Source organism: Hylaeus anthracinus, unplaced genomic scaffold (genome assembly GCF_026225885.1).
Source record: "Hylaeus anthracinus isolate JK02 unplaced genomic scaffold, UHH_iyHylAnth1.0_haploid 4, whole genome shotgun sequence".
Classification (NCBI taxonomy): domain Eukaryota; kingdom Metazoa; phylum Arthropoda; class Insecta; order Hymenoptera; family Colletidae; genus Hylaeus; species Hylaeus anthracinus.
This window is the reverse complement of record NW_026535289.1, coordinates 13,238,222-13,249,647: the sequence shown is the minus strand read 5'-3', so window position 1 is coordinate 13,249,647 and position 11,426 is coordinate 13,238,222. Positions and strand designations below refer to the sequence as shown.

The 11,426-nt window shown below is 49.3% G+C and overlaps 2 protein-coding genes across 8 annotated transcripts in view; both read left to right on the top strand.

Annotated features, from left to right (window-relative positions):
* The first annotated feature begins 1,624 nt into the window (after positions 1-1,624).
* LOC128894478 (uncharacterized) lies at positions 1,625-6,048 on the top strand. Its single transcript, XM_054156241.1, has 3 exons — positions 1,625-1,891; positions 1,967-2,501; positions 4,297-6,048. Exons 2-3 carry the CDS (start codon positions 2,101-2,103, stop codon positions 4,481-4,483), a joined length of 588 nt encoding a protein of 195 aa, XP_054012216.1. The 5' UTR covers positions 1,625-1,891; positions 1,967-2,100; the 3' UTR covers positions 4,484-6,048.
* Positions 6,049-7,266: 1,218 nt separating this feature from the next.
* LOC128894470 (potassium voltage-gated channel protein Shaker) overlaps positions 7,267-11,426 on the top strand; it is a 110,870-nt gene continuing 106,710 nt past the window's right edge. Inside the window, exons 1-2 of one of the 7 annotated variants that reach the window (XM_054156224.1) lie at positions 8,671-8,810; positions 10,367-10,553. In XM_054156224.1, coding sequence (XP_054012199.1) covers positions 10,459-10,553 — 95 coding nt within the window. In that variant the 5' untranslated portion in view covers positions 8,671-8,810; positions 10,367-10,458. Of the gene's footprint in view, positions 10,554-11,426 lie in introns of all 7 variants that reach the window. The other 6 variants (XM_054156233.1, XM_054156232.1, XR_008461558.1 and 3 more) reach the window with 6 other exon arrangements.

Below are 11,426 nucleotides of genomic sequence, written 5' to 3'. Positions count from 1 at the left end.
ATTACATTAAATTGGTCTCTTAATACATTAAATAATATATTAAATTTATCCCACATGTCATTTTCATGTAATACTCTGAAATCTGTAAATGGAATGTGAACTTCTTCGCTAAGTTCTACTAACGTTGCGCATTTTGCTAAACCGTCCGCGATTTCGTTACCTTTAATAAGTATCGAGTATCACGCTACAACTACTTCTTTTCGGTGCCGCCACCGCGCGGCACCTCTCGGAATCTCGTCTATTTTCGTTTGTGCGGGTGGAGGGTGGTTGAAAGGGCGGAGAAAATCGTGGATGGCGGTTAATCGCTTCACCGTCTGTCCGCGCGAGGCCAGGTGTAAACGGATGTTCTAGTTGCCCCGCACCCCACCGCCCGACGTCCAGTTCGTATGCTTAACGATTAAATATTTCAGTCGTCTCCGGAGGGAGGAAACTATCCGAGAACAATACCAATCTCTCGCCGTTTCGTTTCTTGGCAAACGTTTCACCTTTTCGCTCTTCTTCGCGAAACGTCGGAGTTGTCAAGGTCTCGCCTGTATTCCGTTACTCTTTAATTCGATCTCTCCTCGGACGACTGCCACGAAACTCCACGCGATGACGAATCGATCGACCCCCCGGGAGGGTCGTTAGCGACCCGGTCGAGATCCCACGAGATAAACGAAGAAAGACGTCGAATTCGTGGATAACCGATCGAGCAAAGTTGGCACGGTTTCGCGGACTCGCGAACGTCGCTCGGGTCCCTCGCTTCCCTGCCGTTCTTATCAGAATTCCGCTCGTGTTTCCCGTAGCGTCGGCTCCGAACCTCATTAAGGACACGCGGGACGCGACATCGAGCGATCCCTTGATCGGATGCGCGCGCCTTTATCTTCGCGCAATCCGATCGGCATCGAAACGGTACAATCGTCGTCAAGTTTCGTTCTTTATCCGTCGAAAGGTAAACGGTGGCCTTTACAACCTTTCGAAATCGTAGTCTTCCGCACTAGCGAGATGGGCGTGTACAGGCAGTCGCACAGGTATTCGTACCCTCTGCGCGCATTAAAGAAATCTGTCTGAATTAAACGGTAGGATTAACGTCTCCACATGAATGTTTCGTTATAGATAGGAAAAATTGATTCGTCCACGGCAAAGCTTTCTTTTGTCTCAGACGAAATGCTGTCGTAGAGGGTACAGAATATTTACAGGACCGACTGTAACTCCGAAGGTAACGCAGGTACGAAATCCAGGACTGGGCGCGACTCGTCTCGGGTCCTGGACGCGATTGCACGTCGCGTACGAGGAATCGCGACGGGGTGAATGCAATCCAAGGTCTTCCGTTCGATCGGAAGATGTCGAAACGTAGGGTGATTTCGCACCTGGTTCTTTCGCCGTCGCGTTCTCCGGTGCTGCCACCGGGCGGTATCCAGCGAAATCGCGTAGAGTGAGAGAATCCGTGGCGGTGCGCGGAGTGAGTCGGCGTGGTCGCGGAACGGAAGGAAGAGACGGTGTTTGGACATTGGTGTAGACGCTACCGTACACGTTGTCACGGTCCTCTGGTTCCCGCCTGGTCTCCGGTCCCTCTCGACTGGTTCGGTCCGTCTTCCCGTTAGACATCCCCTCTCGTCCCGCTCGCGTAGATCACGCCGTAAGTAAGATCCTCTCGAGATATCCGCGAACGAAGGTTGCACGTGCGTGAGTCGGTCGCGAATGGGTCGTACGCGGTTTCTCGTAAGGTGGAAAGATAGCGGAGGGTTCGGTGGCGCGCGTGCACGAGGCCGAGGAGAACCGAGAGGTTGGGGCTCGGTGGTTCTGTCAACGAGTGTGCCGGATCCGTAGGACATCGGACGGCAGCTGGTCCCGGATCTCGTCGAGGGAGGAATACGCGAAAGGAGATACTGACTGGGGCGGAAGGAAGAGGGTTGGTAAATCGGGGAGAGATAGATAGAGAGAGAGAGAGAGAGAGAGAGAGAGTGTGAGAAAGAGCTCGTCGAAGATACCATCGTCGTCGATTCGGGAGGAAGCGAGATAGCCGGCAGAAACGCGAGAGATCGAGAGGCAGGAGCAGTCACGGAGGCAGAGCGAGAGCGAGAGAGAGGTGGAGTGAACGGGCGATAATCGAGGATTTGAATGGGTGGGCCGGGAGCCGGTAGGGTTAGCAGGCACGAGCTGAACGCGGTGCCAAAGAGCCACGTCGGTCACGGGGATCGGACCCTCGTAATCGGCGAGCCAGCAGCGCCAGCATCGCAAGGCTGTCGGTGTCACTCGACTTCGGAACGCGCGATCTCGGCATCCGGCCTCGTCCCCGCCCAGCTGCCGCCTTCGCCGCCGCCTCTCGCCTCGCTGCACATCGCCGACAACAGCTGCGCTGCCTTCGGCAACAACAATACCACCGGGACGCCGAACGCGGTCTCGGACGGTACCAAGGCTGCTGCGACCATGTCCTCGCCGCCCAAGCACCGAAGGGGCTTCGACCCCAACGACGTCAACGCCAACGACTATCGCCGTTATCGTCGCGTTAAGACGAGACGGTGAGTTCTCTCGCATCTCTATATTTTTTATATCATTATACGTATGTTCGGAATTACCCGTTCAATTATTGCCGTTCGTACCGGCTGATCCGTATCGGGCCCAGTCACGTCACCGACGCGTCACTTCTATCCTGCAACATTTACCAATAACGGACCCATCTATTTTTTCATCGATCCTTTTAACCCTTTCGCTACGACTCTCTACTCCGCCGGACTATCGTCAGTGAACGAAAGCGTCAGATGACAGCGCTTAATGAAATAATCGTTCCTCTGTCTAACGCGATATTTTTAATACGTACAGAGATTTATTCGAAATTGCGTCGATTGTATGTTTTACTTACGCAATCGTATCGGATATAGCCCCTCGATCATAAATACGTGGACACTTACTACCTTCGATGAATAATTAATATACCCCCTTCAATGAATAATTAATATACCCCCTATACACAACTTTTCTTGCTAAATTCGATCTTGGACGTGTATTTAACAGCATTTAATAATAGCATAGTGTTTCGACCATCGTATTCAATTTTATTCCAAACTTGAAAAATCACGAGTCCGGCTCACGATGAAAATTTCAGGCCAAATTTGAAAATCACAAGTCCGAGACGCGATGACAAATTTCAGGGCAAACTTGAAAATTACGTATCAGTCTCGTTAAATTTAGTACGACCAATTTTGTTCGAGTTTCAGGATGGCGAAAAGTATTATTAAAATTTCATACGACTCGAGTATCGTGTCCGCTTATTACTATCTACTACTACTTGCGTTTGTGAGCATCGACAACGAAACGTTACTTTATCGGTTTTTTGGATGATTCAAGAAATTTTGCACGAGTCGGCTCGCGATGAAAATTTCAGGTCGAACGTGAAAATCACGAGTCCGGCTCGTGCTGGAAATTTCAGGTGAAACTTGAAAATCACGAGCCAAGCTCTTTATTAAATTTAGTGCGATCATTTGGCCATTTTTCCGAGTTTCGGCGTGAAATATATTCGCTCGTGCAACGTAAACATATCGAAACACGAACGATATAATTGATATCGATAGATTCGCAACATTTAGTAGATATTTATTTCTATCGAGAAAGTGTCCACATGCTTCCGAGCAGGGATGTATCCGGCGATAGTAGCGAAAGGATCAAAGTATCATCGACGAACGTATCCTACCCAAACCGCGTGACTCGGCCCGTGCGTCTCTTTATCCGCCTAATACCCAGTTTTTATGTTCTGCCTCGTTACCCACAGCTGCAACCTTCCGATCCCTCGTGCATCCCCGAGTAGAGCCGTTCCACTCGAGACCATCGCGAGCGTCTCGGTCGTTCGTCTTCGCCGAACGCATTAAAAAGCTCCGTATTCCGTGGCTTGGAATAATTTAAACGGCTCTACTCGCGTCGAATCGGCGAGCTCGTCGTCGATTTCCGCCCTCGAGAATCATCGCGATACCACGTAACTGGGAAATCCATCGAACCGCGCGCGCACGTGTACCTTGTACAATAATTATGCTTCGCGGTAAATGCCGCGGGGAAATACGCTGAATATCCGCGACTCGCGTGTTTCCCTGAGAAACGTCGTCCGCGCGAATCGAACGTTGGAAAAGTTTCTTCCACCTTCGTTCGTCGAATCGCGAACGCGAGCACGGGTTCGAAGGACGCGATCTCGAACGGAACGCGCGACGAATTCGACCGAAGCATGATCCGTACCCCTGTCCCCGAACTCTCCTCCGGAAGACAGTGTCTTCCAGCCCCGCCTCCTTCACGCAGCTTTCACTGATCGCGAATGCACAATGTTCACAGAGGCTTTGTATGTTCCACACCGTGGCCTTGGGCGCCGGACACAGAACTTCCCCGACATCCCCCGACATATATCCATCAGCACGAGGCATTAAAACATACACACAAGCTTGCGATGTTCGATGTTGGACCGCTTACTGGTTGTGCCCCCGACACGAAAATCCGACGAAAGTCGAAACGAACGACATAACGGAAATCGAACGAAACACCTAGCGATACCTTGCGCTTCGTGGATACGATACGCATCGAGAGCGAGCGTTGCTTTCCGACTCGAAATCCAGCGTGCGTCTGCAACGGCACGCCGTGAAAAAAAAATCGGCTATGCGATCGTAAAGAGAAAGAGCTGCGTGGCGCGAGCAGAATATTGGGTCTCGTCGCTCTCCCGATGCTTTCGATCGAGGCTTGGAATGCGATGCAGCGGAATGGAATGAAACGGAATGAAGAGCCTTGCACCTTGGACGATAAAGCTTTCGCGCACTCCTCGATTACCACCTGCTCGTGGACCGGAGAAGAGACGACGCGACCGCTCTCTTCTCCCACGCGGCGAATACCTGAAATGCTTAGTTCGATGTGTCGACTCCAAAGAGAATTGCCTTCCGCTCGCGAATTGTGCGAGGAAACGCAGGAAATCGGAATCGAAACCGCTCCGGAATCGACCGCCATCCCATCGTCGTCACCCTTACCCACCCGCCGCCGCCTTTCGCGCCGAGAGAAACGATCGCGACGATTCTAGTCGAGTTTCAACGACGGAGATCCGAAAAACGTAAACTAAAACTAAACTGTTCACGTGTATGGAGACTCGCGTTTCGATTTTGACACCATTCGACGCCGTTTTCTCTCGGTGCGCACGACGCTGTGTTTTCAACTGTTCACCTCGTCGATCGTTTCGCGGCTATAAACGTGGTATTCTCGACGTTCTGTTTTTGTCGTTTTTTTATTCCGAAAGGATCGCATGCACGAGTTGTTTTCGATATGTATTGCGTGTCGCAAGGTGAGTGGATGATTGTTCGCTGGGAACCGTAGCAAATTTAGGCGCGACGCTGTCACAGCTGGCAGCGACGCGACGAAGGGCGTAGAAACACGCGCGGGATAGTTGACACGTACCTACAAATTGCGAGTGTGCGTCGCCACCCTCGCTCTTCCCATTCGATAATTAATACCGTCGCGCTCGTTCGCGAACGAACACCGAAATACGCGGGAACTTTTATTCCAGCGAACCTGGACCAGTGTTCGCGACGAAGTCGATCGTGCGATTTTGTACGGATTCGTACTTGGATCGAATGCGAGTACGCGGCACGAGGAGACACGAATTTTTTCGGACGGGAATCGCATTCCCCCGTGAACTATGCGAGGCAGTGGTTTCCAAATCTCTCGGATGCCGTGGCCCCGTCGTTCGTTTTCGAAACTGGAGTCGTTTGATTTCGAAGACGGATGGATATCGATGCGTCGTCCACGTTTTTTCCGTGTTAAAAGTTTCGCGTCGCGTCCCCTATGGCTCTCTTGGGGTTGCGCCCCCTAGTTTGGAGAGCACCGACGTAACACGTTGATAACGTTTAGCTAAAAATACGCGAGCTTCTCGCTGCAATTTTATCCGTTTCCCGCGGCGAAACGTAATTTCCATCGAACTTCAATCCGCGACGTGTTTGCTCAACGTCGATCGCGAAATTGTAAGAAACCTCTGTCCGCGCGACGATTCAATCGTTCGCGATTAAATATCATACATCATGCATCGAGCGCACCACACCCATCGACTTGCATACACGGGCACGGACACGGACACATGTATACACAGGACACAGACACACAGGCTCGCGCGCGCGTGTACACACGAGGCCAGACAAGAATATAGGATGACGGTACCTGCAACGACGAGTCTCCAATCCGCCCGATCGATCGAACATACTCAGTCAGTTCCAGCGTTCGGTAATTGGAACGCCGGACCGGTCGATAACTATGAATGAGCTATTGATTCCGGACGAAAAATGTTTGATGAGAAAAAATCGACCGTTCGCTAAAAACGTTCAAGGCACTGTTCGAAAGAAAAGAAAACGACGTCGTAATTTAGACGAGACCTATGAATATTAATTGAATTTGTTTAAAGGAGTGATAGCCATTCGAATACGTTACGTCCGATAAAAATCTACGTCGTTGGAAATACGTAGCGCGAATCGCTTACGACTGGATTTATTCGTCGGACCTGATCCGCTTAGGTATTACTTTCATCGGAGATTGCTTTCGAGTTGTCGAAGGAAGAAGAAAAAAGAAAAAAAAAAAGAGAGAGAGAGAGAGAGAGAGAGCTCAATCGTTTCGACGGTCCCTAGTAAAATCTCGAGCCTCGACGGAAGATAGCTTAAGCATTCGCGGAATTAATAATACACGTCGCGACGAACAAAGTGGAGCAACGGTCCTCGAATCGGCTATAGTCGACCGTGCTGCGATTCACGACAATCCACGCGGTGCGTGACCGACTTTTTTGTACAATAATAAAGTAGAAAGGTATGTAGCTTCCCTCCAAGATTTAATTTGCTCCGTGCGCACCGAGATTGAATTTACGACGTCGGGCGTCGGGCGACCGGTGGCAAGCAGAAAGGGAGAGAACGGACAGGCAGAAGCGAACGTGCTGAAAGCCGAGGAAAAGTCCTAAATCCGCTGGAAAGTGGAACGGTTTCGTATATACGTGTACAGGGTGGACCATGTAAACGGGAACGCGTCGTGTAACGCGTCGTAGCGAAAGCAGATCGTCGAGCGAATGTAAACGTCGCGAATGTGTCGCCAGTGAGCGTACACTATCGCAAAACGCGAAAGACATCTGTTCGAGGGATTTAACCTGGCCGTTGATGAGTCAGCGAGTCGGAACTTTTATTTTTATATTCGCTAGCGGACAAACAAACCGAAACGATTTTAAAAAGGTTAATAACTACGAGAGTTTTCAACCGATTTCGATGAAACTTCGCGATGAATAGTCTTCAAGTGTCTTCTGGCTGTGTGCAAAGTTGCATTGGCGAAGGTTGATGCGAAGGGGTTGATTCACCCCCCTGAAGGGGAGGGTGTAGAAAAACGCCTCTTTGAAACAGGCCAGGAACGACGGAAGGGATTGACTGTATGTAACACGAAACGGAAGTTTCTTTAAAATAACCAATCCTTCCCAATCCTTCTCCGTTCTCAGATTTCTCTCGTCGTCCGTGATTGGTTAGCGGCGAATGCTAATTTCACGTCAAGGCGAGACATGAACGATAGCGAAACCCTAATTCAGCGTTACCTAAGTATATTTCCCCACAAGCCCATTTTTTAACGGTATCCTTCATTCAGCCATGATACTTCTTCTCAGTGGTTACAAGCTTTCTGAAGCCTTTTAAGCGTTTGTATTGTAAACCGTTGCCTTTGAGGCAGGCTCGTCGTTGCTCGTCGTTGGCCCCTTTCTTTCTTTTGTTTCCAAAGAGAGCTTCGAATCGCCGGCTTTCAATTCTCATTTTCTCTTCAGCTTTCTCTCGAGTAACGAACCTAATATCGGACGCGATAGCATCGCGTTCGGACGATACCGTTGCTCTCGGTTTCCAAACAGTACCGCCGACTTCCTGGAGCGTTTATCCCCCTGTCTTTGAATTTTCTTTAATTACTTTCTTCCTTCGATTCTTCGCGTCGAGGGTACCGTTCAAATGAAACTCGTCCTCGCCGAGTCGATCCTCGAACGAAGCTGTTTTCGTACGTCGTCGTTAACGTTCGAATTCGATGGTCGTCGTTCCCGAGTGTCGCGCGACGTTCGTAAATGTAAACATTCGGATTCGAGTCTGTCCACCATGTGTGTGGAAACTTGTCAACAACATCGGTACGTCACTGAAGACCTCGACGTTAGCATAGGTCAGACCAATACTATCTCTTCGAGCCGATGCAGACACGGTAGTTAGCGGTCGGTCGTATGCACGGCTTCAGTTCCCTGTCGACGAAGATCTGTCTCGGTTCGTGTATCGACGAACGTTTCGGTTCCTCGACGCGTGTTTATGCATCGGAGCTGGCCGTGTCTCGTACCCAGTTTCGACAAAGCCTAGCCGCGATGCTTCGTAACGAGCTATTTATATTTGGTCGCGGTATCGTTTAACCGATCCCGCGATCGTACGCGACGTTTGAATCTGTCAAAATTTCGGTCGAAATTAAAATGGCGACACCGTTACGATGAGCGTAACTCGCCGTAGAGCCTAGACGATGTACCGCGAGAAACGACGTCGCGTCTCGTAATTTTCTCCTTATAAAATGATCGACGTACGCGATCGATAATTTCGAAGGGTGCTTGGCAGACCGCTAGCTCCGTGCGTAGTCGCGGATCGAACGGTGCGACGATGTATTTTCGTGGAACCGTTTAAAATGTTCCGGTAGTGTGATATGGGTTTTGGTGCCTTCGTCTTGGACTCTGTGATTCTGCTTGTCGTTAGCAACGTTATTCTGCGTTCGCTCGGCATCTGTTACGTGTGCCTGCCGTATTCCCTCGTCTTGACTGTATTCATTGCGAGCGCTGTCTACTTGTAAGTACCACCGTCTGCGAAGCATTCGACGAAACGGAGAAACGGGCTTCCGGTCCGTGTCGTCGTGGCGCGGTCAAGGGTCTCGGGTTATCGAGAAATTAACGTCGTTCGCGAAACCGTTTTTAAACGAATCTAAACGAACGCGATCGATCATCTCGGCCGGCGGCTCGAGCCGTCTCATCGTACGTTAATTTCTTCGCAGCACGATACCGTCGCGTACTTTTCGAGCTTTTTTCGACGTTATCAGCGACTTCTATCTCGATTCCTCCCACCCTCTCAGCTGTGCGGTCTCTTTGATCTTCGGATTTACTTGTATCCCCGCGGATCTATGGAATAGAAGTCACAAAAGGGAACGGTAAGCGTGCTCGGGTCTTTGCGAGGGAATCCTTCGATGTTGAAAGAAGAAGCCGCGGGATCCAATTTTGTCGGCACGCTTTGACGAATAATTGCGATTTACGAGGAGCGCGGAAAAGTAAAGGCTGGCGAATGAAAAGTCGGGGTTCGATTATCGAAGTCGCAGCGTTTGGAGTTCGAATAGGACGTATTCGGCTTGCTCGCAAGTACGGGAAACCTTTATTTGCGATCGAGTTGCTAATTCTTTCTTTCTTTTTCTTTTTTTTTTTCGAAACGAACACCGCCCGACGAATTAACCCTTTGCGATCCGACTTGTTTCGGTTTCTCGATCGGGGCATCCGGAGCTATTTATTTCCCTTCGACTGGCACGATTGTAACCGATGCATCGTTAGTACGTGAAATATATTTTTCTATTTTTTCTTTGTTATTGTATTTAATAACGAGGGCATATTGCCCGTAAATAAAGTATTACTATTACTATCGAAAGAACAGTGAAACGATACTTTTTTTTTTATCTAACAGATTGCAAACTGAATCAAAGGAAATTTTTAGGAAGCATACCTTTAACCCTTAAATGCCCCATGTTTCGAATTCGATACCGGACCTTTAAATCGAATTATACACCTGGAATTGGTTTGTTTCTAATATTTGACTGTATGCATGTTACCGTTGCATAACGTTCTTTTGAACAAAAGTTAGAAAAAAAAAAAAAATAAACGTCAGCTATAAAAATTGTTGAAATAATAAATACATTGATGAACGATACATAGGCATCTAAGAAAATCAGGCATCCAAGGATCAAGTGTTCACCGTTGCGCGCGGTCCGGCTATGTACGGTCGCGACTACTTACCCCTGGCGACGACCCAAAAGCGGAGCTCTCCTCGACGCGTTCGAGTAGCTCGATCGTTCGACCGATTCGATCATAATTCGAGTGGCTCGAATGCATTCAAGAGCTCGTCTCGACTCTCTTTTCAAAGCGATCGGTTGTACTATCCGATTGGAGCACGATATCCGGCCGACAACGAATCGCTGTAACTACTTTTCGCCGTACAGCCACGGGCGCAATATTATCGGATAAAAAGGAATCGCAAAGGGTTGAACAACGGGCGACGACGGAATCGGAAGGATCAGCTGTTTACGTTAATTCCGTAAAACGGGAAAGCTGGTTCGTAGATCTGTAAGGACTCCTCTCTTGGTTTAGGCTCCGAGCCGGGATGCCGCTTACACGAAAGTCATTCGCGTGATGTCTTGCCTAACAGCAGCTCCCGGAAGGGCGCGAATGACCCGGAGAAGATGACGAACTGGATCGAGAAATTGTTGTTCTTGTTGGTGATACTTCCGGGCGGACAGGGCGACCATCGTAATCAGTTGCCACGTCGCAAGAAGCGGTGACAGTAACACACAACACGCGCAAAGCTGCGCGCTTTCTGCCTTCTGAGTTTACCCCTTGCACTTAGCAAACGCATTAGTCTCATTCGTTCACACCTTTCGCTTCAGTCGACGCAAGGGCGGAATTTTGTTGGGTTGAACCGTACCATGGGGGACCAACAATTATTGAGTCTTTTTCTTTTCGTTGTCCTGTAGATTTCGACGAGTACTTTTCGTCGCCGTATTGCCTTGAAGTTTTGTCGGCGAATACGGAATTAGACGGCGTTGATAGCAAAGTGATTCGTAGAAAATAGCGCAGAAATACCTGCGACTCCCGATTACAAAATTTGAATTCGTAGTCTAGGGCGAGGGAGGAGCAGAACCCTTACTGGCACTTCTTTCCCGAAAATATAGGCCCGAACCGACTCTGTCAATTCGAAATATGGAAATTGTATCGGAGCTCCTGTCTCCGAAATTTCTTCTAATTGTGGCTTTCCCGGTTGCATTTGGGAAACCGGGAGTTTTACGTTTTACCGAGAGGGTACGGTTGCAAAGCAATATGGCGTCGAAAGCGTCGGTCGAATACGGTGAAAATTTGCCAGTTTTAACCGTTCGTAACTTCCGAACCAGCGGATTCATCTCCTCGAAACTACCATTTTCGGATTGTACTCGCCGAAATTTACAGTATCACGATAAAAAAGAAAAGACTCAACAATTTGGTGGTTCGTTAGCGCCCGATACAATAAGAGGGTCGAAGAAAATTCCTTCCTTTGCGCTTCTCAGTATCGTACACGCTTCCTCGACGATTAGGAATCGAGCAGATTCGGCGGCATCATTCGATCGTTCAGTCGTTTTAGTGTCATTGGCTAACTCGCTGACTCTTAGGCGTGCGT